The sequence below is a fragment of the Ornithodoros turicata genome, chromosome 1 (assembly GCF_037126465.1).
Source record: "Ornithodoros turicata isolate Travis chromosome 1, ASM3712646v1, whole genome shotgun sequence".
In the NCBI taxonomy this organism is placed as follows: Eukaryota; Metazoa; Arthropoda; class Arachnida; order Ixodida; family Argasidae; genus Ornithodoros; species Ornithodoros turicata.
This window is the reverse complement of record NC_088201.1, coordinates 211,594,319-211,612,165: the sequence shown is the minus strand read 5'-3', so window position 1 is coordinate 211,612,165 and position 17,847 is coordinate 211,594,319. Positions and strand designations below refer to the sequence as shown.

At 45.9% G+C, this 17,847-nt stretch overlaps 1 protein-coding gene across 1 annotated transcript in view; it reads right to left on the bottom strand.

The window, feature by feature from the left end:
- The window catches only part of LOC135379026 (atlastin-2-like), a 41,933-nt gene that overhangs the window by 10,202 nt on the left and 13,884 nt on the right, over positions 1 to 17,847 (bottom strand). Inside the window, exons 3-11 of the mRNA XM_064612275.1 lie at positions 11,373 to 11,664; positions 10,078 to 10,205; positions 7,980 to 8,036; positions 7,679 to 7,750; positions 5,125 to 5,268; positions 2,205 to 2,267; positions 2,070 to 2,138; positions 646 to 723; positions 434 to 560 (exon numbers count right to left, since the gene is read on the bottom strand). Of these exons, the coding sequence (XP_064468345.1) occupies positions 435 to 560; positions 646 to 723; positions 2,070 to 2,138; positions 2,205 to 2,267; positions 5,125 to 5,268; positions 7,679 to 7,750; positions 7,980 to 8,036; positions 10,078 to 10,205; positions 11,373 to 11,664 (1,029 nt within the window). The 3' untranslated portion in view covers position 434. The remainder of the gene's footprint in view (positions 1 to 433; positions 561 to 645; positions 724 to 2,069; positions 2,139 to 2,204; positions 2,268 to 5,124; positions 5,269 to 7,678; positions 7,751 to 7,979; positions 8,037 to 10,077; positions 10,206 to 11,372; positions 11,665 to 17,847) is intronic.

The following is a 17,847-nucleotide window of genomic DNA, read 5'->3' as shown; positions in this document are numbered from 1 at the left end:
ATTCAATGACTTTGGAAAAGTAATTTTTACAGATCTGTTAAGATGTCGATGTCGACAGATAACACGAAAAGAGTATGTGTATGTACGCAAAAGTGCAACATGTATTTTATAACGGTTGAGGGGAAAAATAAATAAAACCCTAGTACTTTCGACGAGGTTTAAACTGGTAAACTTCAACAACGTGGTACATGATTAAGCTCCAACAGACCTTCCAATCAATGTTCTATTCAAGGTTTTATTCTTTCCCTTTAGTATGTACTCTCTCTTTACTCTCTCCTGCAGCAGTGTTACCTGCCTACTGTTACCAATATGATCACACTGTTCTAATGGACACAACTCCTTCCAACAGCCTTATATGATTTGATATATAAGCCTGATATGATAAGCAGCGTTGATGGCCATGACAATGCCTCGTCCCTATGCAGATACTTACCTCATTTTCTCTTGAATAGCTGTAATAAGCCGGATGCAATTGGTCCCACATAGGGGATATATCTTACTGCATCCATGGCAACGTCCCAGAACCCAACCCCTGATTCGGGTTGGATAGCGTTTTTCATCTGCGGAATGTTAAGCATGATACAATGATAGGTTCTGTACCAGATTTTCCATGCCTGTCGAAAGAGGTTGGAGCTTTGAACTTACCTTTTCTATATCTAGGCTGTGTGTTCTGGCCATGTCTTCGATCTTTTCCATGTGTTTACTCCTCTCCTCTTCAATAATCTAACACAGTCAATTGCCATTATAAGAACGGAATGAAACACATGTTCGTGTGCTAGCTCATGCACTTGTTTCGGTCTACTCTAGCACGTCCAACACGTTACATTGAACAACAACAATCGACAAGCCGACCACGAAATTTTCGCAATCAGCAGACACAATCCCCCCCAACCCCCCCCCCCCCCCCCACCCGCCGGTTGGTCGCGAAGGCTACCTATGCCCTTCCAGCCGCTCCGTGATTACTTGTCTGGTCCAAAGGACGCTTCCTGATTGGATTTGTCCCAGTGACGTTTTCTCCGACTTCTAGGGGATGGAATTCCGGACAATACTCTCAATATCACTCGTCCGATTTGGCCGTTCGTTACATCACACTGCAAAGGAACAACTTCACCCATTCGCGATTCGATTTCCAGCGTTATTGTTAGTGATGAATGCGGTGTGAAAAGACATATAGCTTTGGAATCAACCATATCGAGAAAAAAAAAGAAAAGAAAAACAAGGGGCAGGCGCTTTCTTCAGCATTTGTAAGTACGAAGCAGGTGGAATATTGAGTCCGTCAAGCAGTGCAGCGGCACATTTGCATGAGGTTCGCAGAAACAGAATGTTATCATGAATTCCGATCAGCCAGATTCCGATACACTGGATGTCACTGCTTTTCACAAAGAGTTGTCACGGCATGTCATGAGAAGTTTGGAACTTGATTTGCTGTCCAAGTGGGAAATACGAAATTGAATTTCATTGAGCAATAAGCGACAATATGGCCACTAGTCCACGCAAATATTTGGATGTGTACTGCATAAGATTAAGTGCGAAGGAATGTGTGTGTTTGTTACGAGCAGGGTCATTTACCGTGAACGGTAACGGAAAGCAGGAAACGTGAGCTATCTGTATTGTATGGGAACGTGGACAGAAACAAAAGCCAGACGTTTATTTATATATCTCCAGTAACCGAACCGAAATTCAAGGGTGGTAACGATATCAGAAGCAAAATCCACCGAAGACTATCCATGCTTAACAAAATTTATATTGAATCCTTCAGTGTTTGCGCTCTATAGTACTGTTCTACAAGGTAACGACTTGAACAGACGGAACGATCTCAAGGAAACAGAAACCGAAACCAGCATTCAAGATATTCCGGGGACGAAAACCGAAACGATAATTCGAGTTATTGAGGTATCCCAAACGTAATCGAAAAAGTTATTATTTTCTGTGGCTGCAACCTTGGTGAGAGAAGGGTACAGGTTACGTTATGTTAGCTTCTGTCAGATCGGGTTGGGTGAGGTGAGGTGAGGTGGGGTGGGGTAAGGTCAGGTGAGGTAATGTGAGGTAAGGTACATAGCCAGGCTAACCTGTTTCATTCTCTCTTCAAAAACACGCCGAGTCTCTTCTCGTTCTCTCCCGATCCGGTGCTCCATCTCCTGAAATCAGTCAGACTTATAGGACGGCATATAACCTTAGCAGCGGCACATAACAACTAGACCTACCCGTTTGTACTCCCGGATCATTTTACGAGACCGTTTGCACATGTCGTAGGAGCGATTGAGATCCTGGAAAGGTACAAATCCGCTATTACATAGGTATGTGTTGTCTCTTATGAGTAAGAAATCGCGTATCGTGTGTAACCGCGACTAAAGTGTGCGACGTGTGTGAGCCTTGAAGCCTCTACTCAGACTCATAATTGCAAACATTTCTGCAGGTTTGTCCCTCTACCATGAGAAAAGTTCCTAACGCTGAACATGAGGCGCATTCTGAGGCTGGAACACATAGAAAGGAGTTGTCGATGCGCCATAAAAATCCTAATCATCATCATCATCATCAACATAGAAAGGACAAATACAGCTGGCAAACATTTTCAGTGACTTCATTCTTTCTTCCAACCGCTCACGTTTTATATATACTATAAACACTCACAAGCGCAATGGGGGGTCTTTAAGCTTGGGTTTCGCAACGCTGGTTAACTTTAGACCGAGATCAAAGAAGGTTGCTATAAGTCGAAGTTAACACTCAATATCCTTTTACAAATGTTACAGTGGCGCCCAGGCTTTTCTCGAACGGCGGAGCGCGTGTCATCGGGCGCTGATAGACAGCTGGTTAACGAGATCGGGATGATCCGCAATCGCCTTGAGGAGAGTATCGGTACACACAAGGGGCGCGTCCGGCGCACCGCACCGTTTAGCTTACGCGTCCGTTTTGCGTACCGACGCTCCCTTTCGACGGGATATTGGATCATCCCAATCTTGATGACACGCGCTCCGCTGTTCGAGGCAAGTCTGCGCTCCACTGTAGTTAGCGACGTGGCGTATGTTTCGGTGACAATAAGTCCCTTTAGTAAAGAAGATTTGAGGTTAAATTCAAGTTAAGGGACCGTTGATCTTGGTTCAGTTGTTCAGACGTATAATGGGTCAAAAGAGAACATACACAGAGCTCTACTAGCAACGAGGATTTATTGATAGAACCCAGGCCATATTATTTAAAGGGCGTGAACGGAGCCCTCAATACCGAAAACTTGTTGGAACTACTCAGTGATGCAGGTCATAGTTCATGTGTTCAAAACGCAAGTCAGGAGCCTAAGTGTTATCTTCACCAAAAATATCCGTTTGCTTGTGCAGGTGTTGCACTACGGTCCCCTGTAATGGGCCTAAAAGGGCTCAGTCCCTGGGACAAAAAAGTCAGTTTTAAAAATCGCCAACATGAATCTCGTGCACAGGAACTGAAGTACCAATGCTGACAGTGCCACGGTACAGTCCCGAGCTGTAAATGTGGGAAGCGTTTACGTACAGCAGAAATTACCTTGGGTGATCGGCTGCACATACGTGTCACATTTTAGGAAACAAACAGTGATTACGAGATTGCGCTAGGGTATCGCCCTGGCTATGAAACTCCCCGATTATGGTCATCAAACAAAGTCGTCGTTGTTCAGGTTTCGCAACTCTATATCAGGGATAACCAAATGTCTATTTACACCGTAAACGGTTCAAGAGGCTCATGTCAACAACCTTGTTTCAATGAAAACATTCTGGGATTGTGAGAACGATGATGCACTGCTTAAACTACACAACAAGAGGAAAGAACAAGACAAACACACAACACTGCGTGTTACCATACACATGTAAAAAATATATCACATATGATTGGATAGTTTCGCCGCCAGGGGAGATACGCTACCACATAAAACCTGAGTTGACAAGTGCCTCGAAAACACAGGCCTGCGACAATTACTTAGTTGATGGATTATCGAACTCTACTCTAGATGTGTTCCCAATGCATGATAAATATCCACGTTCTAAATGTTCCGCAGCGCGTCACGCCAATCTCCTCAGACGTGCCATTACGAATCCGACATGTGGCCATAAGTTTGTGCTGCCTAATCTCATGCAGTACTCCTTTTTCATTACCTGATTGCAGCTAATTACGTCTAGCGTATATTGAGCATTAACATGATCAGCAGATCCGTCATCACCACCACCACCGAACAGGGTGCTGTCCTCGTATATCTGTGTCACCACAACACCATTTATCAAAGACACGAATGAAGACGGAAGGAAAAAAAAATAGACATTGACATTTTGCCTCTGCGCCACTGATAAATAGAGAACGTACAGGGAAACATGCAGTATAGATGTTTCTGTGCAGCATGTAGTGTTTTCTATGATTTGCAGATTTTCTATAGAAAAGCTCTCAGAGGCAGCACTGATTTGCAGGCGGGTTATGCAGCCAGTTGGACATCCTGTGCGAAAGCGCACGTAACTACTGGGCGACTAGTCACCTAAGATTCACGAATTAATTTATTAATTCGATGTAAATTTCGTGAAAATGAGAGATTGCAGAATTGCGACCACTCGTTACTTAAGTCCACCTTCTGGTTTAAAGACCGTGAAACAAGCATGTAAGAGCTACAGACTTCTCGAGTGGAAAACAACAATGCGATGATGTAACAACGATGATTGGGTTTCTTGGCCAGGGTCAGTACTCTGCTCTATCGCTGGCGGTAATGTTGTGAAATATAAATAAGACGCCTGAGAGCGAACCGATGTCCTACTGCGTCTCTGGGGCGATTTAATGTATGAAGGTTAGTTCTTCTTTATTTTTTGTCCATATTGCTAAAATCAGATAGCCTTTGACTTATGTGAACCACATGAGCGCCTACACCAATCTGTCCAATTGCGCTAAAGCACATCGCTCTCAACGCGAATGAGAGGCATTCTTTTTGCGCTCGACAAGTGCGTACTTCTTTTCGTCACGTCAGTCATCTTTCTTTTTTTTTCTGTTTTTGCAAAATTTGGCGATTGATAGCTGAAAGCACGTACTGGTTTAGAATTTTACATTCCATGTTTCTGCATTCATTGTGCACGACCCTGTGTACGTCCCTGACAGGTGAACGTAGGGTATTATATGGTACAGTACCTTTACAAGCTGTTCCCGAAGATCTCTGTCGTGATTTCCCATCTTCTGTTCCTTCTCGAACTGCGACAAGCACTCTTTCATCAATTTCTGATGTTGCTCGTCGATATCAGTGTCAGATTCGGAATGAGTATTCCTACGGGCGATCTGTAAAAGCAATCATGTAATTCAATGATGGAGCCTATCGCAATTTCTCGCTGCGGGAATATGTCGGCATGTCGGTTGCGACATGTCATCCTAGGTTATCCATGTCATCCTAGGTTATCGCAGATAAACGTAAAAGACCCTTCTCTGCGCTGATGTAAATATGCATTGAAAGTTTCACAGCAAAAGAGGATAATAGAAGAGGAGAATATGGGCACTGCGAATACCGAAACTCATGCGTCTGTGATATCACAGACCTCGCCACCGCGAGTCACGGCGCGCGAGAAGTCACGGGATTACGTCTGCCAATGGCGCAACCCTGAGGGCTGTGACGCCAGACGACTTCCCTCGGGAGTTTGTCCGAGGGCTTTTATCTCGCTAAGTACGGCATGTAGGTGATACATTCTTTTTACTCAGTATTGTGGCAGGCAGTAGAGTGCGTCCATGACCTAATGAACCACATATATGGTAGGAAGGGAGTTGCCTCAGGACAGAAGCCGCCGATATTTCGAACAGAGACTGTTCTTCTTCTGGGCACCGTCCTCATCATTGGCATGGTATTTAAAGGGTTAGGTGTGACGTGTTTAAAGGTTCATGCGAATTGTGGGTCAACAGCCGGGAGGGACGAAAGGTTCCGTACGGGCTTCTACGGCCGGAGTGAATGGCTGCTTTGTTAGAGTGTGGAGGGGATTATGTGAACGTTGTGATCTAGGCTACAGATCGGTTACAGAAGAATGGAAGGTTCACGAACACGTGGACGAAACACCCATCCACATATATGGTAGTGTTCCAACCCCAAGCCGCACAATGTACTGGAAGCCGAGTGCAATAGGGATGGACGGTATGTGTCTTATCAATGTTATTTAGTGTCAGTAGGCTGTTCAAGACCTTCCACCTACCCGTCCACCCGGATTGCACTCGACTTTCAGTACATTGTGCTGCATGGGACCCCTTGAACAAAAATATGATACAGGGCGTTTATTTTTATTCGTTACATAATAAGGCTCGTGCAGATGGCGTGACGCGGAGCCTTTTAGCGCCTTGATGTCACGTGACATCGCAAAAGATGGAGATGCGTCACAGCCGTTTTACTGGGGGCCGAATTAGGCAACAGCATGTGTTTTTACAATTTCGTTTCGTAAGTGCAGGCTTACCGCAACAACTCATGGCATGCCCGTTTACTCTTACTCCGGTAAGGCAATATGTTTTCCAATGTCACGTGTCCAAATGTGACGTCACTGCACAAGCCTGATTTTGACCGAAAAAATAGCAGAGCAAAATAGATGCCGTTTTTGCAGTTAACTTATACGAACATTCTCTGGAAGAAGGTATGTAGCTACAGGATCATTCATTGCGCCAAAAAATGAATAACTAACTCTTTACTTAGGCGATTTCGCGCAAGAGCGAGATATTCCGGGAGAACGGGAGATATGTTTCATTGAAAGAAGTGTTATGCTTTAGAAACCTTTAAACGCGCACGCGTGTTGAAACATCGATTGCTGAATTTCGTATTGCAAATGAGCCAGAACAAGAAATACGCATATTCCCGGTGTAGAAATGACGCGTCCTTCGCCTTATCTGGATATGAGACCGGTCGGTCGGGTCAACAGATTGTCTCTTACACCAATCAGCTCCGTCGCGCAAAAGCATGTGACCCTCTCACCTGGTGGTCTCACAATGTTCTTTATTTTCCTCTCGCTCTCCAGCTTTGTAAATTTGATTGTGACAGTGCACCGCACAGCGAAGATATTTTGCATGGTGACTCCCCTCCCGATGAACAGCTTGATGTTATGACCGGGACTGTTTCCTCGGAACGCCACCCAGATACGGTCAGCGTAACCTGATCGGCTCGTGCTGGAATCCTGCGACTTGAGTGCCCCGGGAGTGATGAACAGGATGAGGCCGGAGTTCACGGGAGAATCGCTCGAACGTGCTCAAGCGACGGGACACAAACTATGAATTGTATATTTGTGCATTTTCTTGTTGTTCTGTATATAAGCGAGATGCTGTAGGACCTCGTGCCTTTTGTTCGTCCACGCTATGTAGAATAAACGTTCTTCTACAATTAGACCGGGCCCTGCCTTCTCCTTTTCCTTGAGAGCGGACTCGCACGAGAATCACAACATTGAAGAATGGGGTTCCCATACGCGTTAAATGCCGCCTCATTGCTCATCTTATACGTCCGTTGAGTGGGGATTGAGCAAAAGTCATCTGCTTTAGGTGCATAGGAACGGTGAGCTAGGGTGCTCGAGGTCGTTAATCCGAGCACTATAATTACAAAGGGCCCTTTAGTGGCAAACGCCCGTTCGTGACACTTTAAAACGTGTATTGGGAATACCTTTAGGGCGATATTGTTTTAAGTGGTTGACAGAAATATGTTCCGGTGAAAGAAATATGTCAATAAGTGACTTACCCCTTCCATGGCGGTTTCATATTTTTTCACGATTTCGTCATTGATTCGCTTGTTGTGGACAAATGCAGTCGCCTGTGAATAGAATGAATACTGAATATAATTTGTGCCAGGTTATCAAAATGCGTCAGATATAGGGAATACAAGAAAAAATTGTAATTCTTCGTTGTATTTATTTATTGTATTTACTTCGTTGTATTATTATATTTATTTACGCTCGACATGTGATAGGCAAGCTGCCCTCAAAAATCACGTCGCCTGTATTCGATTCTGCACTACAAAAATCATATGTAGTCAAACCTACGTTGAAGACGGACCTGGGTTGAGGGAGCTCCTTCTCGTTGAAGACACTGAAATAAGCCTGAAATATAAGAACACATTTTCAGTCCTTTTCCCCAATGACATTCAGAAGCACAGAACTCAATATAAATAAGTCGTAATGTTTTTACAGTGTGCTCGAGAGACAATAATGAGGAACGATCGGGAAATTACGTCAGCAGATAACGATTTTCTCAACGTAGGTGAAATAAAGGCGTGCATTCATACATACGTACATACATACATGCATCCCTGCATGCATGTATACCAGGGGTGCGTTCCAATTCCGTTCCAATTCCATTCCGATGAATGGAGATTTGCGATAATTCCATTCTTTTCAATCACTCGGAATGAAAAGGTACGGTCAGATGCTACTCCTGGAATGGCTTTCAAACCCAATTCCATCCCGTTGATTCCCTCAATAAAAGAAAAGGACCGAGAACCATACTGGCAAGTCCAGCAGTGCTAGAGGAGATTGACATTACGAAGCACGGAACAAGCAGAAAGACAGGGTTATTTCACTTTTGAACTTGAGGAGGTGCGGTGCAAAGGGTGCGAGGGCAGAAATCAGCGCGTCGAAACCAAAACTGCCACCGGGGCACCCAGACCATTCCTAAGTCCCCGGGGTTTCCGCGACTCCGCGATTCCGTGAGATTTCGCGGAATCCGGAATTCGTCGCGGAATCCTTCGTTTGACACGGAATTTCACGGAATCCCTTATTTTTAGGGGTGTGCTGGTATACGAGTTCTCAAATTCTAATGAAATATCAATCCCCCGTAGTACTTCATTCGCGGATCGAATAGAAAATATTCGGATTGCCGAATATCCGACTATTCACCGAATACGAACGACATGTCCCGAAAGTGGGCTTCACCTGACGTTTCCCTGCATGAGGTGAAGCCTATTTTACGAAACTATCCATGCTGCAGGACGAGCACCCGTAGATTGTAGTTTAGCTGAAGCTAACGCTAGCCCAAGGTTATTGTGCATACTTCGCATGAGGAAGGGGCAGCTTCCGTCCCGTGTGCAGTTTAGCGGTGGCACTGGGGGACTTTGATTTGATGTCTGGGGGTTTGCCTTTATAGACTCTTAAATAATACTTACATCCGAGGAACAAAAAAAGTGTTATGTAACTTCCACAGGGCATCCTTGGGCATCACAGGGCACAGGGTAAGGCCATTCCTATAATCTTCCTATAAAGTCCCTATGAACTCTATAGATGCTGAAAGTTCTTTCAGCAGGTATAAAATGATTAAGGTGACAGACTTTTGTCTTTGTCAGAGGATAACACAAGATATGATGTATGTAATGCTGGGCCACAACAGTGCTTTCAATCTGCAATTTTTGTTCCCATGTTATCCAAGAAAAAAAATGTGTTTCCCACGTGAAGCTCCCGTTGACCATTTGCCGCGGAAAAATCGGGGAACGTACAAGTCAGTGGAGCAGAATTTTGAATTTGCCGCAGCAGAAAACCAGGGGCTTTAACCATTTCATTCCCATACCTAGGACAGCTTCCACCATTCCATTCCAATTCAATTCCGGGCTCCCCTAAATCTGGAATGATTCCGGAATCATTCCAACCCTGATGCATACATACATACATGCGTACACACACACAGACACACGCACACACACATACACACATGCACGCATAGATACAAACATGCATTCATACAGCCCGTGTGCCAAAAACCTTCAACTACACACACATACATAGCGTGTCACTCTGAGGGAGGAATGCGCCGGAGCTTGTACCGTAAATTTCGTCCAGCACTGTAAATACATACATGCATACATACATACATACGTGCGTGCGTATACGTACGTACGTACGTACGTACGTACATACATACATACATACATACATACGTACGTACGTACGTACGTACGTACACACACACACACACACACACACACACACTCACACACACACACGCACGCACGCACGCACGCACGAACGCACGAACGAACGAACGAACGAACGAACGCACACAAACAAACGAACGAAACGAAGAAATTATCACGTTGTCCTCCTTCCATGACTGTACGACTCTGCAATGTACAACGGAACGGACAGAGCTCACCTGAAACATGCACACGAGCTCCTTGCACGTGACAATTCTTCCATTGATCTTTTTCGGAACCAGCCTTTCAGGTGAAAGAAGGTAAGACAGGAGGTTCTTCAAGTGATACTTGAAATCTCGAGATATATCTGTGAATGAAGATTGGCACTGTCAGGTATTTATGTACTTCAGTGTGCAGTTGTAGTTGCAAAATAGTGTTCAAGTAGGAAAGGCGTTCAAGCGAATGAGCGATGCATGGCAGAGGAATTCCTCCACTGAAAGTGGGGCGACTGGGAAATGGCGCCTATATGTCGTGAAAGACATGCTGTCAAGTTGGAGGGCTGGACTTGTTGGATAGACATGACGACAAAAGCATGTCCGGTGTTGCCTTTGTGTATCTCGCTCGCCGCTTTTCGCCAACGAGGTGCTGTGTTCACGCAGATGTTTACCAGTTGATCATATCTCCCCTTTGCCCTTCTGTTCTTCAAAATGTGCTCATATATCACACTATCATTCGAACACATCTTCCCAGGCAGCACAATGTACTGAAAGTCGAGTGCAATAGGGGTGGACGGTATGTGTCTTATCGATGTTCCTTAGTTTCACGAGTCTGTTCAAGGCTTTCCACCTACCCGTCCACCCCTATTGCACCCGACTTTCAGTACATTTTGCTGCTTGGGTTCCCATTCACGAGTCCTGATAGATTGCTTTAGAAATGTCACGGTTTCCCTGCATTCTTGTTGTGTTAATTCCTCTCGTGTTAGTCACCGATAACTGCTCAGGCATGAAATTTAGTAAGGAAAATGTCGTCACAGAACGAAAACACGTTTCCACAGTGTAACTGATCGGATGTTAGGAAAAACGCATTACAAAGTCAGTCTACGAAGCGGCCGTTGTTCATACTCATTGCGTAACTGCCTGAATCACCCCGTTACCGATTCGGAAGCACACATACCGCATAAAACAGCGTCTTAAAATCAACTTCGCCCTACAGATATGAAGGCGAAATTCTATATTGCATGTGAATCAGTGTCGACATACTGAACGGGCTTCAGTAGGACGGTTTGCACGGATCTCGCAATCTGCACGGACCTCAGCAAGCCAACACGTTACTGAGTTGGCTTTCTGAGCTCAAGATGGCAGATTCGATCCCCGCCGAGGTCGGTCGCAACGTGGGGGAGGTAAACATTGCTCGCCAGCACCGTGTGTCGGAGTGTGTGACTTTAAAACTAGTGTGCGTTTTTACCACTGTTTTCATCCTACTACATCGTACACACTCCACTGATCTTCGAAAGTTGAATTTACAGGAACCTTACCACGAAGCCTTCCGTCGAATTTCGTGTTCTCCACCGCGTCACCAGGTCTGGGCATGAGGAAGCATTTCACTTCGCTGAAGCTGTTTCGGATGTTTTCACGTAGTTCGCACACTTCCCTTGCCAGTGTGGGGTCGCTTCGAAGGTAAGGCTGAAGCAGCGCTTCTCCTCCTTCCAGCCCGAATGGCTTCTCTCCGGGATATTGCCAGTCACGAATAAGAAACAGGAGCTTCTGGAACACTTCCTTGCCCCGGCCGCCAGCACTTCTAGCCATGTTAGCATACTCAGCAAACAGCTGTCAGAAAAAAAAAAAATCGATTACTGCTGCCTGAGACCAGGTAGAACTTTTTCTCGTCTTTTTCTCTTCCTTTTCCCCTTTCGTTTTGCCATATGTCTCCACAAGACATACGTGTCATTCACCTGAAATACTTGTTTGCCCCAAGGCAGGGTCGTTCTCTGAGTCAAGCACATCAAATATTGCCCTCTTAGGTGCCTAAACCTCACTCATCGGTGCTGCGTTCCTATCTGCTGCATATATTACGGTTGCTTTGTAGAAACAAAGCAACAGAAAAGTGTTCCGCACATCACTTTGAGGAGCAGCCCAACGTTTCGGAGCCAATTGGACGCATTCTTTAGGTGCGATTACAGCCTAGCATATGATCATGAAGAGCATGAAGAGCATATGACCATGAAGAGTCATGCTCTTCACGTAACCGATACGAGCATGCATTCGTTGGCGAGATACTTAGTCGGAGGCGTACTGAACTCAGGATCGCGGGTCCGAACTCTGCCGGCGGCGGTTGCGGTACGGGGGAGGTGGAGGTCCGCGTCTAGTAGCCCTTGTTGGAGGTCCCAAGGGTATAACCCAAGGGTATATAAGGGTCCCAAGGGTCCCAAGTGCCGCGTCGGCTGCTAAACTGGGGAGTGTTGCATGATTTAGGGCGCTGATGTTGCTGCTCACTCGCGCCACCTGGCCCAGAGCAACAGGCCCATAGCATGTAGCCACACCAGCGATATCATCTCACGTGTAAAATCTGCTCCTGGCTGTATTGCTTTTATGGCTGTTATTTCGACATTCCATACCCTGTGGAGCCCGGATAGTGCTAGCGTGTAAGCAAAAGGATTGCTTCGATGAGACCAGCCCACTGTGGTCTAAGACAAGCCTAAAAAGAGTGTATCTAGAAAGCTGGTGAGAAATTGAATCGAATGGAATGCGGAGTGCAGGCCACACATATCTGTTAGCGACCGAAAAGTGCCAATCACTTCAAGGTCCACATATGCTAAATAAATAATGCTAAAAAGGTACAGTCTTGAAAATGAACTCCTCCTCATAGCGCACTCCTACTACATCGTGAATGGCATCGTTCTGGCCTGTGGTTTGTTAAAAACAGCAATGTTTCCAACCATGGCAATTGCAACCTGGACCCACATTGGACCAGTAGTGGGAACCGATTTCGCAGCCTAGTCTTTTCAGCATTTGGAGTTATTCTGACCAGGATCCACATATGATGTCTGGTCATATATACTCTAAGGAAGAAAGGAGTACTTTTATTACTTTTGAGGTCTAAATGCATTGCCACAACAAATAGTCCCTTTCGGGGTAAATCCACGGGAGTAAATGAATCTCACAGACTGGAGACTGCATTTCACGCGCTGTTGTAAGAGGCCCAGGTACATAATTGGTGTGCATGCATGAAAATACTTTGAAGCAAACCGTCAACCGTGATCTATCGAGTGATATGAAATCTTGCGCCATACTAGGGCAGAATTTGCGAAGAAAGATGCGCTAACTATTTCTGAGTTATACAGCCTTATGTCGTTCAAATTGACCAAGGGCACATATTTACGTGGACTGTTGTATTCAGGAGACCATTCGCAAAGTTTAGTGACAATTTGCAGTCCTGGGGAGTAAATGTCGGGACCAAATGTCGGGTTAGGGGACTAAAATGGGGAGTAATTGCAGACTAGGGAAGTAAAAGCTGCAATTACTCCCAGTTTTACTCCTTTCTTTCCTTAGTGTATGAAGCCTGCTTTCTATAGATATACGTCACTCAATTCTTTGATATACAGGGTGTCTTTTTTTATACGGTTTTTTCCTTATATACCTATAAGGCGTATAGACATCATGCTTCAACTTCTGAGAGCTCTGGGCCGACGGACGTTCTCGACCATCTGTTGCACAATCGACAAATGACTAATTACCTAAAAGCTTTAATTAACTTTTTAATTACAAAACCTACAAAGTTGTGCCAATGAAAACATCTGGTTCCTTCGGTCACCCGATAACGTAGCCGTTTTCAGAACAAACATTCCGTGCAATAGATCGTCCGAAAAAAAAAATCATTTACAGCGTTTTACAGGCGCCTAATATTGTTTTTGCCTACAAATCCAGGCTTGCGGTTGTGACCGCGACATTTCGGTGTTATAACCAATTTTGGACATAAGACAAGAATTCAATAGCCACATGCGTGGCTGGTACCCACCTTCAGGTGTTCCAAGTCGGTCTGGGTTATTTGTTTGGTCAGGTTGTACACTTGGACAGAACTCAGTAGCATGCTCATTGAGAAAATTGTGACATTTCCTTCCATCGTGGACCTGTTGTCGAATGAACCTTCCGTGTCCATCAGAATGACAGCCACGAGTCCGTGTTGTCGCGTCATGACTTTGAAAACTTTCCCCCACAGCTGGATACCAGTCGTCTCTCTCTCGCTGCCGTACCTCCAAGAAAAGCCCGTCAATGGTATATTGTCCTCGTCCATCTAATCTGATCGGTCTGACGACATCCCTAGGCGCTTCAGGTACCTGTGACGTCAGAGAAAACAAATAAGTACCCAGTGGTGCAACAACCGTATGCTGAAGTCGCCACGATAAAAAAAAAAAATGTAAGTTAGTAAATTGTGCCAGACGATATCTCCAAGGGCGACCTCCATCCTCTCTAATTGCACCCTTTTCGAAATTTAATATGCAACTCGGTCAATCATTGGCCGGAGGAAAAGCGTTCATTCCTAGCCAACAAGTTCGTTCCCTCTGTGGAAGAAAAATTGGTACAAATTTTAGTAGAACACACAAAATGCCCATATACGCATACATTAAAGTTCGTATTCTTCATATGTTTAACTAATATACATAACCGTGCTGTCGCATATAATTACGAGTGGTAAGCTCCGCAGAGTAACCACTTCCTGCTGTATACACAGATAAACGGTTTGTCTCCTACAGTATCGATGACTGCATAATGAAAACCATGCGGGAATAAAGCCGGCTAAAGTCGGCATTTAACTTGAGTGGGTGAAGGAAGTTATGTATTGTCTCCAACAACGAAGTAATCATTTTATATAATAACATTCATTATTATATGATATTCTCGATATTAGATTAAATAGGCTCTTCCGCACTCCACGACCAAATCTTAATTCACAGTTTGAGAATAGGATTAATACAGCTTCAGCAGACGAGTTGTGCGAATCGTGCAAACGATAATTAGCTCTTGTTAGATTAGATCGTATATTTGCGTTGGAACACTTGTACCTCTTTCACCAGGTTCTTGCGCTAAGTTGCGTGTGGTTGAGCAGCATAATTTAGTATCGGCATCGCAAGGCACTGGAATCTGCTCGATTTGAAGCCACCGCGCACAAAGGCGCATGCGCGACTTCATGAGGCAACACTGTAAACGTCACGAGGGCGGAGGGGGCGCCCTATCCTTTCGGCATGCTAGGCAGGTTAAACAACTTTGTGGCCCTTCTGCTGGTTGTCATTTTCATTTCCACGTCATCACCACGGAATGAACGGCATACAAGGTTATGTGAACGAATGAGAGCTCATCTGCAGAAGCGATGGTCCTGAAACTGGCATCAGCCCCCCATGCTAAGGTCCTCCCGCTTCCCTGTCTTCTTCTGCACGATTGACAACGTCCTAGAACCATATCAACCTCTATGTACCTGATGCAGAAACCGAGAAAGAAGGACTTTCCGAGTCGGAACCCTCCTGCGACTGACAGTACCACCACAGGGAGGTCCGCGACATCGCTGTTGGTGAGAAGACGGGCCAAGTTCTCATTCCGGAGTTCGAAGTTATTGGCGTCTTTGTGGGGACGCACGACGACCGGACATGCACCGGAGCCCAATTGGTCCTGCAAAGGAGCATATACCATATACATTTTTGGTCATTTTTATTCCGTATTTGCGCCGCGAAGCAACTGCGGTTGTGAGCGGAATACAGGTGTGGACAGATAGAGAGGGATGCAGGAAACAAGTGCGGGAAAGGGGGGGGGGGTTAGTATGCGTCCTTGGTCGACATTCGTGAGGAAAGTCTTCGGAAAACCCAGGGGAAACCTAAGACCGCACAGCCAGTGGTAAGATTCGAACACACCACCTTCCCGGGTCTTCAGTAACGGCCTTGGCTGCGACCAATGAGAAGGACGCCTTAACCCGATGGGCCATGCCGCTGGTTTGTATTAGCTATCACAAATATAGCATTTTACACGTATCCCCTCGCAATACCAGATATGTCACCTTTCGACGGAGCTCTAGCGTATTTTCTGGTTTTCTGAGTAAACAATCATCCTTCTCTGCTTGGTTCCTTCCTGTGTCCCAAGCCTACACAAGACTTCATCGACATACTGCGGGGTTTCTCTAGCGTTATCTTCCGTAGAAATTTTGACCAGTGAGCATGTTGGCTGTCAGCACAATGGATGACTTCTAGATGTCGCTGCATTGAACCTATCGTTGGTTTATTGGGCTCTTATTAGCACTTTGATCCAAACAGTTGCTTGCGTTAGCACATTATTGACCTTAATTAATAAGAGCATACTTGTCCTAAAGCGTGAAGTTAAACCTCTGGCTGGTTTCTGATGGAATGGCTCTATAGTGTTTCTTCATTTTATGTGGCTCATGTTGTCACGAAGCGAAGTGGACCGGCGAGTCGTCGAATAAACAGCAAACGACATATTAGGCTACTTGGTAGCAAAAACACAAGAGTGATAGCTCTCTGAACACAACTGAGCCCAAAGCATGAATGCTCCAGCTTGGAGCGCACAAGCATTTTGAGCGTCGCGCCGAAAAGTCTAGAAACAGCACGTGCGTTTGCCAGAGAGCAGGCGATGTGTCTGGAAGATTCTTGCTTCTTCTTCAGCATGCGCCGGGATGAGATGTACCGTTTCGTGCCTGTCCTGGAAGTTTCTCGAAGATGATTCGTGGCATTGCCCCCTCCGTAGACGTGGCATCGTCTCTTGGACCCGTTTCTTCTTCTTCTTCTTTTTTTTTGTCATGTTGTCTCCTTCCAGCTAGTCTTCAGCGCTACCTGCTGTAGTACGGCTTGAGTCGAACGACGTGAACTATTTCAGTCCTCGGGGGTCGTCGAGAGGGAGCGCTGCCCTCGGGTACCACTTCGTAATCCAGGTCTCGAATGCGTCGAAGTACTTTGTAGGGACCGAAGTACCGCTTCAGTAGCTTCTCGCTCAGGCTTCGTCGTCGAATCGGCGTCCAAACCCATACCAAGTCGCCTAAACGTACGTCTCGTCGGCGCAAATTGCATCTTCTTTCATCGACGCGTTGTTGTTGACCAATGCCTGGCAATGTCTGGCCAGCTGGCGGGCTTCTTCTGCTCGCTGTGTAAAGTCCAGAGCGTCGTTTTCCACATCACTGGATTCGTGAGGCGGCATCGCGTCCAGCATAGTCGATGCGTCATGGCCGTGTGCAAGGCGGAGCGGTGTGAATCCCGTTGTTTCCTAGACAGCCGTGTTTTAGGCGAACGTGACGTAAGGCAGTATTTCGTCCCATGCCTTGTGCTTGACGTCGACGTACTCCTTTTTTTGCCACTCCTTTTCTCCTTACTGGAGAGTAATATTACTCCCCGGCAGGGAGAAGATGCTATGCTACTCCCTTGAGGGAGTGAGGGGACACCCTTTTGAGCGTAATTGTACTCTCCAAAAGAGTGTTATACGAGGGGCGTTCAAGTCAAACCGGGACCTTGTGACTCCTGAGTGCACAAATGGCTCGCGCTACTTCTTTTTCATCATTTTCACACCCGACAGGCCTCAGCGTTCACCACGTAGTGGTCCAAAGTTTGTGCAAAACAGAAAACACGTGCTGGACAAGATGGCCGACAACGAGGTGAGCGTGCACATCCAACAGCGAATCGTCATGAAGTTTCTCGTGAATGAAGGCGAAAAGTCATCTGAAATTCACAGAAGACTTGAGGCCCAGAATGGCCGCGATACACTTAGCCGCAGCAAAGCGTTTGAGTGGTGCAAACGGTTCCGAGACGACCGTACATCAGTGCAGTACGATCCCGACCGGGGAGGCTCAGAGCCCAGTGTCAGAGTTCCTGAGAACATCCAACTTGTGGAGCGCCTGATCCTCAAGGACCGGTGGATAACATATCTCGGACTGGCTCGAAAGACGGACCTTTCTGTGGGAACGTTGAACACTATCATTCATGGACACCTCCAGTTTCAGAAAGCCGGGCCTCATCACCAAAG